This window comes from Tetrao urogallus (genome assembly GCF_951394365.1).
Source record: "Tetrao urogallus genome assembly, chromosome: 4".
NCBI lineage: Eukaryota > Metazoa > Chordata > Aves > Galliformes > Phasianidae > Tetrao > Tetrao urogallus.
In genome coordinates this window covers 65140563-65156180 of record NC_136817.1, presented here as the reverse complement: position 1 = coordinate 65156180, position 15618 = coordinate 65140563, and the positions used below count along the sequence as shown (strand labels likewise).

General features: G+C 41.6%; 1 protein-coding gene across 1 annotated transcript in view; it reads left to right on the top strand.

Moving 5' to 3' along the window:
- The window catches only part of FGFRL1 (fibroblast growth factor receptor like 1), a gene marked incomplete at both ends in the record, with an annotated part of 160522 nt that overhangs the window by 137010 nt on the left and 7894 nt on the right, over positions 1-15618 (top strand). Inside the window, one exon of the mRNA XM_079534441.1 lies at positions 13067-13147. Within this exon, the coding sequence (XP_079390567.1) occupies positions 13067-13147 (81 nt within the window). The remainder of the gene's footprint in view (positions 1-13066; positions 13148-15618) is intronic.

Here is a 15618-nt window from a genome sequence, read left to right as displayed (position 1 = left end):
TGAGGAAGAAGAAAGGCAGGAGTAAAATAATATGACAAAGAAAATCAGAGACCAGATAATTTATCCACCCCTAATTATTTCTGGACCAGAATGGAGTATTTCAAATAGTAAGAAAGCAATTTTTTTTTTCTTCCTCTTTATTTATTTATTTTTTTGCCTGTGATTTCAAACAATTTGCCTACTACAATTTTGTTTAATTTTAGTTGGCTCCTTGTCAGGAAAAAGATTACTGAAGGTCACTTACCAGCACTATCGACTCAATTGAGTATACATTTCTGAAGCAGAGGGACTGTTTTTTCATGCATTTCTGACACTTTCAGCCATTCAGACTTCTATGTCTTGAATGAAAACACATCTCAGGTGTCACATTAATCTGGCTGGTATGAGATTATGGCTTGCCAGTTGCTGATTTTGGAAATGAATGCTTGGTTCTTTTAATTGACTTCAGCGTAAATAGTAATACTAGGCCACAGTGGAACAGTCTTTCAGAAAAAATCTACCCTTGTTTAACAAAATGGCACCCTAGAAGTGTGAAATTTTGTAGTATTAATGAAAACTGGAGGAATTACTAGGATTGTTCTCACATGATGGAGCTCCTCATTCAGGATGTATGGCCAGGGGGACTGCACAGAGGGATTTTGTGGGATCTCTTCTCTTGAAATCATCTGCGGTGCTGTGACATTCCTCCAGTGCAATCTATGATGTATTTATAACATTCGCATGTAATCCACCAGGCAGGGCCTGCGCTATAGAGCGTGGGAGTTTTGGGCCCTTGGGATTTGTGAGGCTGCAAATGCAGGAGCTGGAGGCAGTTGGATTTGTGGCACGGCTGGGGGTTTCCCCGGCACTACGAGAAGTGAACAGTAAGCCCTGAGCGTGCTGCAGTCTGCCTTCACACAGGATCTTCTCACAAGGTTTCGATTTCCAAGGCTTTGGTGATTTTTGGCCTTGAAGTGCTCCTTTTAAGCTGATCTTCCATAGTCTTTCAAGGTTCACTCACAAGTCGTAACTACCCCGGAGAATAACAGCACATGGATGCAATGAAACGCATTCATAAAAGTGCTTGGTTTTGTATTGATGGGACTTGAGATGCTTGTTATCTGCGAGCAGGATTTAGAGAGACATAAATGTAGCATCTCATCTTTACACATTCATAACTCCTTCCATCAAAAAATCCCCAAGCATTTTACGCACAGATGCAACTGGATAATACGGCCTGTTGTCTGTGTGGCATCTCTGACATCAGTTAACATCATTCTAAGCCATATGCCAGGGTCTAGAGTATTCCCTGAAGAATTTTACATAGGAGGAATACATGTAAATAGAATATCTGGCAATCTATGAATGGCTCACAGGATTTTAATCAACTGCGCAGATTTAAAATTGGCATTTAAATCCTCTCACATCTGTTGTTTAAAATAGCCAGCAGCGTGTGGGATACTTTCAGTGTGTAATATTCATATGAGAATGTTAATAACAGTATACATTATGGCCATGAAAAATAAGGTACGTAAATGCAGTACTCGTAAGTATTTAGAAGTTTTGGAGAAAGCTCTGTTTAGTTGTGAAAAATAAATATATTTTCCCCACAGATTAAGGTAGGATAGGTTCTTTGTAGTTTGAATGAGATCTTAAATGTTCTTGTTTGCACCCTAAGAGTGAAGTGTGGCTCTCCAGGATCGGTCCTTATGGGGTAACTCACATAGAAAGCCAATAAACTACACCTGCTTTAGCTTCTAAATATCAGAGGTGGTGAAAAAAGTTCTTTATAGATCATCTAGGCAAGGTCATAGGTGGCAGCCAACTCTGATTTGGTGCTACCCAGCTCTGGTTCATTCATAGCCACTGGATTTGAACAGCATACCTACTCCATTTTCTCATTGCGTTTGAATGGTCTTCACGACTGTTAACTATTCCCAAAATAGATTTACTACTGCAGATTCTTTGCTACTTTATCTCAGCAAAGTCTTTTAAAGAGGCGCAGGGTATGAAGCACACTGACACGGGTGACTTGTGCCTCTTGATTCAGTTCTGACTGTCGGGGAGAGCTGCACCATCGCTCTCTAAAAAATGCAGTAACTGCGACTAAAGACCCAAATGCCTTTGAATGCACCTGAAATTTTTTTGCATGTATTGTTAGATGGCTCCTGACTGTGGTTCCTTTCTGGTTGCACTCTGGCCACTGTTCTCTTACACTGCGGGTCATGTGCTCAGAGAGGGATTTAAAAAATGAACAATAAATCACAAAAACACACAAGAGAAGTTAATTCCATCCCACAGGAATGACTGTGCTACACCAGTCATTGTTTTGAAGTATGTTTTAGAAATTTGTAATGACAGCATTGCGAATATAGAGTTAATTGTGGAACAACCATTTTTACAATTTGTGTTTTACCCCACATGGAAAGCTATAATTTACTCCATGTAATTAGGTTAAGTTTAATTCTGGCAAGACATAGGCCAGAATTATCCAGTGTAATATACTGTAATCCTCACGTTATTTGAGGTGCCAAGTATTCCATTTCTTTTGGGAGCCAGCAAAATTGCCACTTGTCCAGAGTTGTTCTTGGACAGAATTGTGAAAGTGGTAACATTTTGCTCCTTGCTATTATTAGTCAGACAATGACCAGACATATATGCAACCATTCATTGAACATCACGGAGAAGTAATAAAATTATGTATTTGACAGCCTATGGAGAGAATATCAAATGACTGTTTGACATCGTCAGGCACTGAGGGTACTTTGTATTTTCATGATCAGAACCCAAAGTTCCAGGTTTTTTTAGTTTCTTCTCATGCTGAAAACTATAGTGATCAGAGAGATAGTGTGAAAAGCCAAGGTTACATCACTGCTGTATTGCTGTTGCACTGCTCCATATCATTTTGTTAACAAAGGTTAAATCAACCTTGAACACAAAAAACTACCAAAATTTGATTTTCTTCTCCACTTTTTCCAATGCCTTTTTTAATACTATCTGAGTAGTTTACTTGTGTCCTCTAGAAAGTTCATTTATCAAAAGATATTTGATATTGCTCAGAGACCTGTAGCTTGTTGAGGTGATGACGGTTGCAGATGACATCATTTATGGAATTCTATTTATTACGCGTGGACTGTTTTGTGAAATAGGAGATCTCTTTATTCCTGAAACTTGAGGCAAAAGATTCCATACCAATGTTCCGTGTCTTACTGCATATAACTAAAAACTTAAACACTCCTTTTCATTATGTTCTTTTAAAGTCCAGTTGAAAACCATCATCTTCTACCCATTTCATAGCACTTTTAACACATACAGGTGCTATTATTGAAATCAAAGTTAAACTTAATATGCTATTGATGGATCTTGATGAGGTGTGAGTTTCTGCCTCAAGCAAAGAGACAGGGGACTCAGTTTTCCCATCAAAGATGTTAAGCAGCAGTTCTCTCTAGGGCTTAGCTTCCTTTCGTAATAGCTCTACTGCATAGGATGTTTAATTTTCTTCCATAGGAGATATTTTCCCTTTACACCAATAGACTGTGAAATATGCAAGCCCAAAAATGATGTTTAAATAATTTTCATACTGGCATTGAAGAAACAGCTGGATTCACATTCCTATCTGTATCATTCAGAATTGCAATTCCCAGTTCATTGTGATGGATTAGGTAATTGCACACCAAGGAATTAGCTCAGTGTTTGGAAGGGTCAGGACTGTATGATTGATTATTTTTGTTTGACCATGAATGCCATCTAAAAATAATTATTGCACTCAATCACTGACATGTCTGACTTCTCTTTCCCAGCAGCCCCTCTGGAAATTTCTGGGAGCTGGCTGTTTTGACCACATGAAAGTTCAGGGAGATTCAGTACGTATCAGTGATGTTCATACACATCTCAGTAAAGGAAATAATGAACATCAATCAGCACTACTAGGAAGGGGAAGGATAGAGGTAACTTTATGTGAAGAACAGTAGCTGCGTAGTAGTTAAAATACAAAGCTGAGAGCCAGGTCTTAGCAGTTTATCCTTGGCTCTGCTGTAATCTTCTTATCATTAACCTTGCATTAGTCCTTTTAGTAGCATGTCTCCCTCCCCCAACCCTAAGCAGTTTAGGATTGTTGAGGATGGAATTTTGGCCAATGTTCTTGGGTGGAGCGTTCATACCACCTCATTTTTGGCACCCATTGTACATGGCTGAGGACCCCTCCATCATCCCTTTGCACTCAGGGAGAAGAGGTAGATGTCAACCTAACCTTCTCCTCCTCACTCCTAACTTGAATGCTGATTTCTAAAGGAGAGACTATTTAAAAAATATGTACTTGTCAGACAACAGTAAACCAAATGAAATATGCCATTTTTATAAACTTAAGGTAAGTAACAAATGATTCATTAATATAAGTAATTACAAAATTGTTGTAAATTCAGATATTGGACTGACTGATAGTATAAATTAAACTTAGTTTCTCAACTCTATGAATCGATGAGAAATCATCATTCCCCTAGCAGGCCAGAATGACTGCAGCCTAAAAAAAATATTATTGGCAAACTTTAATATACTCTGCATCCACTCCATGCTTGCAGTACTGAGACAAAAAACCTTGAACAGGGACTGTCTTTTGCTCTGTGTGTGAACAGTATTTAATATAATGGGAACCTGTCTCTAAGAAATCCTTGGTATTGTCATGGTACAAGTAATGATTTAAAAACACTGGAAGACATTCTCAAGTTATTCAAGGGCTGGAGGAGTTGATTGGTAACTGCTGTTTGCTTGGTGCTGATATTTCATGCCCAGAAAATGCTGGTGACAAGGCAGAAGCCTAACCACTTGTCTTGTTCTCTGATTCCTTTGTCCTTTCATCCTCACCAGCAGTAGATCAAGAGCTTAACCGCAGACTGGTGCCTGCGGTGCAGAGCTCTGGGAGCTACTGTCTGTGTATGGTGTAGCATGCTGATAAAAAAAGTAACCTCAACAACAAGAACAAAAAGGAAGAGTTATTTTCTTGTCTCCTGTGGAATGGAGACCTGGATGCAGGCGGGAGGTCCTGGTGTCTGGAGAAGTCTGTGTGGCAGAAGGGCTCTGATTGCCTTTGTAATTGTCATAATGGTAGGTCAGAGAATTGCAGTGGTTCCATGAGTGACTCCAGCCATTGCCCCTTGTGGTTCTTTGTGTGGTTACAGCAGTAGATTGAGCATCCTCGTGTGCAGATGTTCCATGGCTGGGAATGTCTCAGATGATTTAATGAGTTCTGTGGGTAATAATGGGCCACAAAGAGCAAGGCAAGAACCCAATCTTCAGGAAGGCTTCTCCCTCTACAGCAGTATGGAAAGTGATTGAGGAAGAGGGGTGCAGAATTAAAGTGGGTGAAAACCTGACCCAGGTACAGAGAAGCGAAGGGGACAGATGAGCATGGTATGCCCAGGGCAGGTCTCATCAGGAGCTCAGAACATCTCTGAAGTTCCTCTGTATGGATACAGCCACTAGTAAAGGGTGTTTTTTTCTTTGGATCCTCAAGGTCTTTTTGTCATAAACATTATTTTCTGTTGAGCATTTTCGTTCTTGCTGATCATACAATTATCGTGATCATACAGTTATATACAATGGAGAAGTTACTACAGCATGCTTTGGGAACTAGATGATCCAACATTTGCCAATGGATTCATAAAATCTCTAGTTCAGCCATAGGTAGACCATTACAATTTTAAATCTCAGATGTTCCAAAAATTGAAGGAAATAAACTTTTGATTTTTCTAGGTGACATAGTCCAGTAGATACCCCTTTTGAGAAGCTCTCTTATATGCTGAAATTTAAATACTTTCATTCCACATCTCATTATTTGTGCATTAATACTTTTACGTGTGCCTAAAATAGCCCACTCTTTCTGAAATTCCATCTCTCCTCTTTACACATTTACTTCTCTAAGGAAATATGTGATCCCTTTCCAAACCAAAGTTTTTTAAATCAAGCTTAAACTATAAACCACAGCATTCTTTGGGGATATGCCTACATTGCACACTCAGCAGAGGATTGCTGTATAAAGAAGGAATTGGTGGTAAAAGAGTTAGCTCAGGTGCTGGTAGCAGCTCATGCATAGCAGTGCTAGATTCCCTGTGGGCTGCTGTCCGGAGAAGCAGAATAGGTTTGCCTGTGCCTGAAGCTAGATTGGTATCAAGACATCAAATAAGCTGGCTCTGTCATGTTTATTCTACACCATAGTCCCTCCTTCTTTTATTCTGTAGAATGGTTCTATTTTCTTTGGTCTTAAAGCTCCTAATGTATGTTCACCTCTTGAGATGTGGGTTGCAGCAATAGATAACAACTAAGAGCTTTGTCATCTACAGTGAGGAATGGTATAGATTAAAGAAGTGGAATTGTAGGAAGGGACAGAAGTTGGGTGTCCTCATTTCCTAGCCAGGGCTGTAGGCTATAGGCTGTAGCCTGTGGTGTCCCTGCTGAATTCATGAGGTGGGCTGCAAAGGATTCTTTTCAGCACATCTTGCTTATAGAGAAACTCCCAGTACTGAGGCTGAAGTGAAATCCATGAATTTTTTAAAATGGAAATTCCCATGAATTTGACCAGAGATGAAAATACCAAAAAAGCCACTAGCACAAACCATACTTTATACATATATAATCTAAATATTCGGGAAATTCTAGTACCAGTAGCTCTGGTTATTTTTGGCCCAACTGAAACCAAAGGCAATAAGCAGTAAAGTCTACAGTGCCCATTACAGAGGCAAATTCTCTGCCAGTAACATATATTTTTTTGTTTAATAAAAAAAATAAAATAAATAAAAATAGCTAGAGTGTTCCTTGGCTATGTGCTCCTCTGAGTGGGTTTCTTCTTTTTCATCTTCAGGGGTTTAGTTTGGCTGGGCCCAAGGAAAGGGGTTTCCTCCAGGAGACTTTTTTTCATTGCTCCAAAAATTCCTGATCACTTTGCTTTCACTGCACCCTTCCAAATAAATTCTAAACACATTTCCTGCCTTTTCATAGCATCAGCACTGTTAATACAGTGGATGACACTGTTAATATAGTAGTAGGCAGGTTAAGGAGTGGCAAGCATGAAATGAAGGGTTGCTGGAGGAACTATGAAAAAATATTCAAAATACCACCTAAGATTTAAACCAGGTTTATGTTAGTGGGATGAATTCATTGGATTTTTTTCCTATCTGACTCTAGCATAAAGGAGTGTTCAGAGAGAAAGCTTGCTAAATTAAACCTTAGTGATGTGAGTAAATTCAGGATTAGCTGAGGTACAAATTTTGCTTTTTAATCCTTGCTGTGATTTCAAGTCAGGCTTTGAATTCACCTATGGATCACTGGACTCATGAGACCTAAACACATAATCCAGGCCTCAAAAACAAAAACAAAAAAACACGAGGCAATTAAAAAGGTCACAAGATCTCAAAAATCAATGTTTTCTTCCTTCCAAGTCTTCAGGTATATTTATGCAGAATTCTTCTTTGCAGTCACAGACTGCAAATCAATAACAAACAAGCCCTGAAATTCTCAAGCAATCTCATGCCAGGATCAAAGTTCTTTAGAATCCCCAAATATCACAAGGTAAGTGATGAAATCCTGGAAGCTGGCGTAAGTAGCTTTCAGATTGAAATCATGCACTAGCCAGTAGTCTGGTACTCATTTCTCTGACCATTGGGAGTTAATACCAGCTGAAATTCTAAGTGAAACCTGGAGTGTTAATCCGCATTAAGGAGATCTGGGGAAAGCAAGTGCCTTAATCCCTGCAAACCCTGTGATAAAGTTGTTACTGCCTGTCTACATGCATACCTCATGGACCATTTACGTGGGCATCAGTTGAACCTGTTAGGATAGCAGGAGGCTCAGTAAAACAGAATGATCTTACCCTTGTGTTTCCCTTTAAATTTCAGACAGTACTACAGGAAATCCTGAATTTATCTGAGATAAACTGTAGATACAGACTTTTTCAGATTGCACTTGCTTTCTTCTAAGTTCTTTATCCTGTCTGCTGCCAGGACTACTGGGAAAGGAGTCCAAACACTTACTGGTCTATTCTCACCCCTTAATTTTACGGTTAAGTTCATGATAACAAATTCTGATCTAACTCCAAGGAAGGCCCAAGACCCACCATCCACAGCCAACTGTTTGTCATTTACTGGGCCTCTGCAGCAGCAAAGTTGGGGCACAAACACCATGTGCAAATATGGTGCACCTAAGTAAGTGCGAGAGAGAGCACCTAAAGCTGGAGTTCAGAGAGATCCCTTTCATTCATCCATGAGAAAAGGCCTCCTTCTAATTGTTCAAGCCTGACTGGATTGCATCACTTTCCCCCTCATTTCACTCCCTCCCTCATTTGCACCCCTTGTTGGGCAGCAGTTGAGTGTTGAGTAGGGGCTGCCTTAATGATGCATGCTGATCGCTTCATTCCCTGTTGCCCCCTTCCCCCCTCCCCCCTTTAGCCCCCCAGTGCCTCCCCTAGGGCTTTGAAGTGTGTTCCCGTCTCAGGCTCCAGTTCAGAGGTCACTTTGTTTATTTATGCAAAGCTGGCTCATCTGCGAAATGGGGCTTTCAAGGCCTCTGACATCAAAGGCTCCAAAGCTGGTCACATCAAGTCAGAGCAGAGACTGGCCTTGCATTATAACAAATTAAAGCAACTTTGTGAATCATAGAGAAACATTATGGCTAGAGTTTTGTTTCATAAAAAACTGAGATGTTTTGACTTGGGGATGGGTGCTCAGAACATGGTATTGGTCTGAAAACAAGTCATGCCCATTCAGCTAGAACATGAAGCATCCCCAGAAAGTCTGTGGGTAAATAAAATTTGATCCTGGCTCAGTAACAGCCTGTGAGTATTTCCCATCAGCTCCTCTTGGAGTCAGATCATTATGCAGAATTTTCCATTTGTTTTAACTTTTAAGAGTCAGTGGAACAATTCTGCTGTGGTAATAAATGGTAACCATACTCTGCTTATATGGCGCTCTTTGTCCCATAGGATCCCATTTGTCAGCTGATGGGGTTACATACAGAAATCCCTGTCTGAAGAAATCTAACCTGTTTTGTGAAAGGAAATCAACCAGGAGGACACATGACAGGCAGTATGCACAGAGCATCATGCTTTCTGGAGTGTGAAAGAGCAATTTGGCCATGACGTCAGCACTGATAGCTGAGGCTTCATACTCTCAGATGCATCAAATCTCATACAGAAACAAGCTCACGATCCCCCTTTCACCCCACCCAACACCCAACATTTCCCCAGCCCATACCAACCCGTGGCATCTCAACCTGGGAGCTAACTTGGAACAACATCCTGGGGGGCAGCAGCTGAGGGGGCAGCACTGGGACGGCATTCCTGAACAACTGGGTGCCTTTGGACCCATTCTGACCCAACCTTTAATGGCCAGGTGTGATACTTGGAGGGGAAGGGGGCTACGTAGGTTTGTCCCTTGTCTCCAAGTTTATCACCCGACATAATACGATAGTTTGTCACCTGACCTGATATGGGAATCTTCCACCTAAGGTTTCTTGACAAATTATTCGAGCTTTCTAACACCACAAAAACAGCTTGTAGAGAGAGGACACCCAAATCATGTGCACAGCATGTATTTTCCTACCCTCAAGATACTTGTGACATAAAATTAGTCAGTGATTATTTTTCAAGGCAGGTTTTCCACTTAGTCTTCCAACTGGCTGCTCTCCTAACCCTGTGATAGTGTCCAAGATGTCCAGCACAGGATGACCTTCCTATATAGGTCACAGAAAAGGGAGCTCGTAGGAAACTTCATCAGCTCATCCTTCTTAGCACTGCCTCTTGCAGTAATCTGCTGGCAGCAAGGCTGGCCCTGCTGCATAGCTGGTTTCACTGCCCTTTGGCTGCTGCTGGATTTTTTGTGTGTGTTCTTATCACCCTGACCTGGCTGCCTCTGTGGGAAGTGACAAAAGTTTGAATAAGCAATCAGTTTATTAGGTCTTTTTTGAATATAGCTAAGATTCATGATTTTGGTTACCAATTCATTCTTTACATGCTGATCATATATATTTGAATGAGACTTGTTTTCTGAGGCCCAATCTCTGTCTAATAAGGAAATTCTTCAAAACAGGGAAGAACAGACACTTCTTATGTAAGCAATGCTAACTTGGATGTGGTTGTGTCAGGTGGAAGTCAAATCTCATTGATATATCTGAATTAAACAGGGCTCATCCATAAGAAGATTGTTCCTGAGATATCTATCTCCTGCTTTTCTGTTCCACTTTTTAAATAATGCGCTTCGTTTTGGCTCTCTGGTACCACAGTTCCGTGCTTAAGACAGTCACCCAAGGTGCAGGAGAGGAGGTTCAAATGTGACTGTGAATGCAGAAGGACTTGACCCTGGGGTACTCTCATCCCAGGTTAATGCTTTATTGTTATATTACTGGCTGTTCTCCTGGCTTGCTCACACTTTTAAGCTTGCACTGAGATTCCCTTGTTTCAAGGAATCACTCCCAAATGAGCTTTGCTGAGTTCCATCCAGTATTTCATAAATCAGATTTTTTTTTTTCTTTTTTTTTCGCAGTTCTCAGGTTTTCTTGCAGTTCTTGCAGCTGGAACAGAGATTTCAGTAGCATCCCCTCACCCATTGTGCACCTCTGGGTCTGGGAAGGAGAAGTAGTTCTATTCTACACAAGTTTCCATGTTTACGACATTTCCACTCCACCTAAGTCTTATGCTATGTTTTGTTGTTAACATTGCCACATTCCTAACAAGCATGAAACTGGTTCCAGTGGATCTAAACCAACAAACCTAAATGCATGTGGCTACTTCTTGCTACCCTGCCAAAGTATTTGTTTCATATGCTCACTGTGGTGACATAAGCTATCCCAATCTCTTCCCCCAAAACGATTTTCTCTGGGTTTGGTAAGTTACTCTGCAAGTTTGGGATTTGGTGGGATAACAACCCAAGAGGCATCTTCAAAAGATCAAACAGATTCAGGGCAATTTTATTGACATCAAAAGCTTGGCAGCATGTCAAGAGGTGTTGAGGATGCCAGTCGGTCCTGGTGTGCAGGCAGGAGGAGTGCACATGGGCTGACATATTGTAACATGAGGCAGGAGGCAAGGGAGGCTGCCTTGCTCTTTGTACACTGAGCTGGAGAGGATTAAGATATAACTGACAGGACATCACCACTTAAAGGCCTTAGCCACTTTTAAGATATTCGGCAGCTTAACAGTATGCAGGATTCCTACATCTCTGACCATACTTTTCATTTCTTCTTCATTACCCAATACATTTTTATAATGGTACTAAAGGATTTACTAAATTCTCTGCCATGGAGCATCCAGAATTTCATTCACAGCCCAACTGGTATTTATGAGAAAAATTGTACAAGCACCAGAAAATAATCCGTTCAGTATTTTAACTGAAAGGACGCAATCCATCATAAGCAAGCCACCATATATAATGGGTAAATTTGTACTGCCTGCGTTCAGTTTGCCAAGGCTGTTTGCTGAGCGTGGCTGCGTTTCACGCTGCTTCCCCACTGCTCAGCCAGGAAAGCCTCTGGGATTCCAGGGACGGCGAAGGGTGAGGGAGGTGGGACAGGGCGGGCGGCCAGAGCGAGCTGCCAGAGCAAGGGCACGGCGTGCTGCGGCCCTGAAAGTTTTCTTTACCCCTCGAAGTGACAGCTGCACATACCTCTGGGGGGAACCGTGCCGAAGTCACCACGAGGAGAAGAGAAAAATCTGCCGGGGTGAGGGGAGACAAACCCTTATGGCACTGCTGCTTCGCTGCTTAAGAGACAGCAGGAAATGAGAGCCAACCATGTGGCAGCATAAAGTGCCCCATGTTGAGGAGACAGGGTGATTTTCCAAACTAATGGAAACTGGGCTGAGGATGGGGTTATAGCTATGGACTTCACTCACAAAGCCAACATGCAAGTTTATATGCCACTGTTTAAGCCCATTGCATCTTCTGAAGTAATTATAAAGAACAGTTCTACTCTTTGCACATTTTGCATATACAACTCTCTATTAAAAAAATATTTAAAAAAATACAGAGCTTTTTCTCTCCACTGCAGAGATTAGTAAAGAATTTTCTCTCTTTTGCCTGAATTATTTTTTCTTATGAGTTTGAGGAGCTGAGCATTCAGAGGGATTCATTTCTTAGCTTAGGCATTTCCACTTCTCTTGCTGGCATTTTACACTGCTGTAGAGGTAGTTCTGCTAGTTCTTACTAAGGTAGATCCTGCCTTCCTCTGACCTCTCTCTGCCTACCAAGTTGCCCTCACAGAGATGAAGACTTTAGTTCTGGCTTTATTACACACACTTAGAATCATAGAATCATTAAGGTTGGAAAAGACAATTAAGATCACCAAGCTCAGCCACTGACACATCCCCACCTTGCCCACTGACCATGTTCCTCAGTGCCACATTTCTAAGGTTCTTGAACACCTCCAGGGAAGGTAATCCCACCACCTCCCTGAGCAGCCTGTGCCAATAATAGGAAGTGATTAGGGGCAGAGAACTGTATCATTGCTATAGGTGGATGGGCAGCCTTAATTTCTTTTTTTTTTTTTTTTTAAACATACATGTATACATAAAACTTTTCCATGCTTTGACCAGCCCTATCTTTGTGTTTGATATCCCTTGAGGGCTCATTTGACCCCTCAGCAAACCTGCTTGCTTTCCTGATTTTGTATGGAAACTGAAAGGCAAATTAGTGGCCCTAATTCCATTGCTTGTGCTCTCTGTGTTACTGATCACATAAGCCTTCATCACCTCCCAGGTTTAATTATCTGTAATTTTGACTTATACCATTATTTGCATAGAAGGTACAACAGATCGGCTCCTCCTAGAGAATGGCAACCTGTAAACATAAACAAAGAGTCTTTTGTTAGCTATTAATGGAAACATTGATTAATCTCCCATTGCTTTGGTTGCTTGCCGAAAAGCTCATAAAGCAGCAACTAAATTGTTTACTAAACTGGCTAAGCTGTACATGCCGGGATATGAATGCCAAATGTATGTCAAGTGCCTTTCAGCTTCACGGTGCCTGCAGGAGGAAATGCAAACTCCCTTCATCACACTGCTGCACTGCAGGAGATCTTCCTAACATCTTCACTTTCCTCTCTGTTGCAGATGACACCAGCTCAGGAAAGAACAGCCAGACACCTGAAGGCTCTAATGGAGAATATGAAGATCATTCTGGGAAGCAATGGGGTAAGGAACAGTGTGTATTTTCCTTCTGGTCCTGTTCAGTGTTGTTCACACAGCATGTTTCTCAGTTGCAGAAAGAAAGGAAAAGGCAGAGCAAATGGAGTGAGTTCTCCCTGCAGATGCTCAAATAATAAACAGTCAGTGTGTATCTGTGGGTTTCAGGAAGAGAATGAGCGAAGTTGCAGTTGGTGTTTGCAGAGTCTTGGGCACTGGAGAAGTGAGAGAGGAAACTTGGTGATTGCCCCAGCTTGCCATCCAGCTACCATTGTGGAAGGAAATCACTGGGGAAAGCGCCTGCCCAACAAGAGTAGGAAAAGATAGATACCCCTGTCCTCATTTTCCCACAAATGACTGAGCTCTTATCCTAAAGATCTGAAAGTACTTCAGTGCTTGGTAGTACATAGGATTATTTCTGTACATATTATTAGTACATAGGATGATTTCTAAGCATCAGGAAAGCTTGAAGCAGCACTATCACTATGTGGAGGTATACATGGCAGATCACAGCAGACTGCATGTTTTAGCTAACCACCTAGACTTGTTATCTAGGGAGATGAGATAGCTGTACTCCTTCCCAGCTCTTTGTGCTCATAACCTTCTGCTTCATTTCATTTTCATTAGCTTGAACCTTCATGGTAAACAGGTTTCAGCAAGAAACCCATGCACAACACTGTTTCTTTGTCCCTATCTGCTCATGTTTTCCCTTGATCTTGTGCTTGGCATAATTTATACTGTACAAATGTGCTGTTCATGTTTATGAAGCAAACACCAAGCGATGTGGAACAGAACAAGCAATGAAGTATAAATAATACAGGGGCACTTTGTAATGACCTTCTCTGGCTCTCCAACAAGCAAAACTTCTGTAAATGGTACAGATCTAGGGACGGACATTTACCAGCACAAACTCAAAGGAGACCTTTTCTGTCTCACAGTGCCGCTTCTCTCTCCATCTCCTTTGTGATTGTTGAGTCTCTTTTTCTCTCTTATGTGTGTGTCTGTCTTTTTCTCCTTTTTTGTCAACTGTCCTTTCTAAACTCGTCCAATTCAGGCTTTTATCAAGGAAGCATTCAGGGCTGTGTAAATGGGATCTGATTTCAGCATATTGCATGCAGGCTGGAGTAGCTTTTGAGAGCGCATAATCACTTAACCGTCCCTAAACAGAACAAGAAAGAGAAAGAGCCAAACAAGTTTAGCTTTACTTGTAGCTTAGTGTGTATCTGAGCAACGTTGCATGAGAGATGAGTGCAAAACTTCAGACAGATTTATGGGAATCAGAGCAGGAGAAAAATACAGAAATGTTATAGGTCTGCTTCTGGGGAGAAAGTTTCTCTTTTGCACCACTCTTACTGAACACAGAGATCATGTCCCAAAATACTGCTGTGGAAGCAGGAAAGGGTGAGGGGAAAGGCCTGAGCTTGCAGTCATTCCTAATATTCAGCCCTGATGGGGTTAATTTCCCCTCTAGAGGCCAATTGTTTTGGTGGAAGGGAGCCTCCTCTTGCAGCAAATCCTCAAGGGAATACCCAGAAATTTACACAGGAGGAGCTGTGCAGGGGGTTATTTACGCACGAGGAGCTGTGCAGGTTAGTATGTCACACTTGCTGCTCAGCTGTCATGGCAAGGATTCTCAGAGCCAGAGTTGCTCCAGTTCATTAGATTACACATGAAAGTCTCTGTATGGAGAGCAAAGCATTTCTCAGCAAGAGTTTGAAATAACATGAAATGGCTGGGACCCAAAATGACAGTCAAGGAGGGCGAGAGGAGGCTGCAGAGGCAGATGGTTTCTCCTAAAGAAAGAGACTCTGAGAGAGGGGAATGCCAAAGGGTGTCTTCGTCTGAGAGGAAGATCTGTAGGTCAAGGCTGCAGGTGGATGAGAGCACCAGGGGACAGGGTCACAGACCTCGGAGGGCAGTGTCTGCAATTTGCAGATGCATGGAGAGAGGAAGCTGCAAACTAACCTCCTCCATCCATCAATTCTCCACTATAATGCACATCCTGGAGCTTCTGCCCGTTGCTGGGCAGCAGGGCTGACTCTATAGTAGGTAGTCCCACCTGTAGCAAACTTCCCCAATATCTGAAGTACAACCTTCTCAGCTTGCTTTGATGTGCTGTGTTCTACTGATGTTGTAGATCTCTAATTGCAGTGGTTGATGGGCATGTCCAAGCCAATGGCCAATCATTCTCTGTTTTTCATTTTCTCCAAGCAAAGAAAGGAAATACAAGAAAAGCTGTAATTTCTTTTGGATTTTCAAGCTTTTGCCTTGCAACAAATCATATAGCATTAAGTGTCTTAAAAGCGTGCAAAGCAAAGCATTTTTTCTTTCTACTGATTAATTAGACCAACTCATGATTTTATAGGAAGATCCTCACCAGTATTACTAAAGCTACCAAGGTATGAAGATGCCACTTCTTTTCCTTCTGGAATTCTTATCCAAATCTGAGGGCATAAATTCTAGATTTTGCCAGGTGAGGG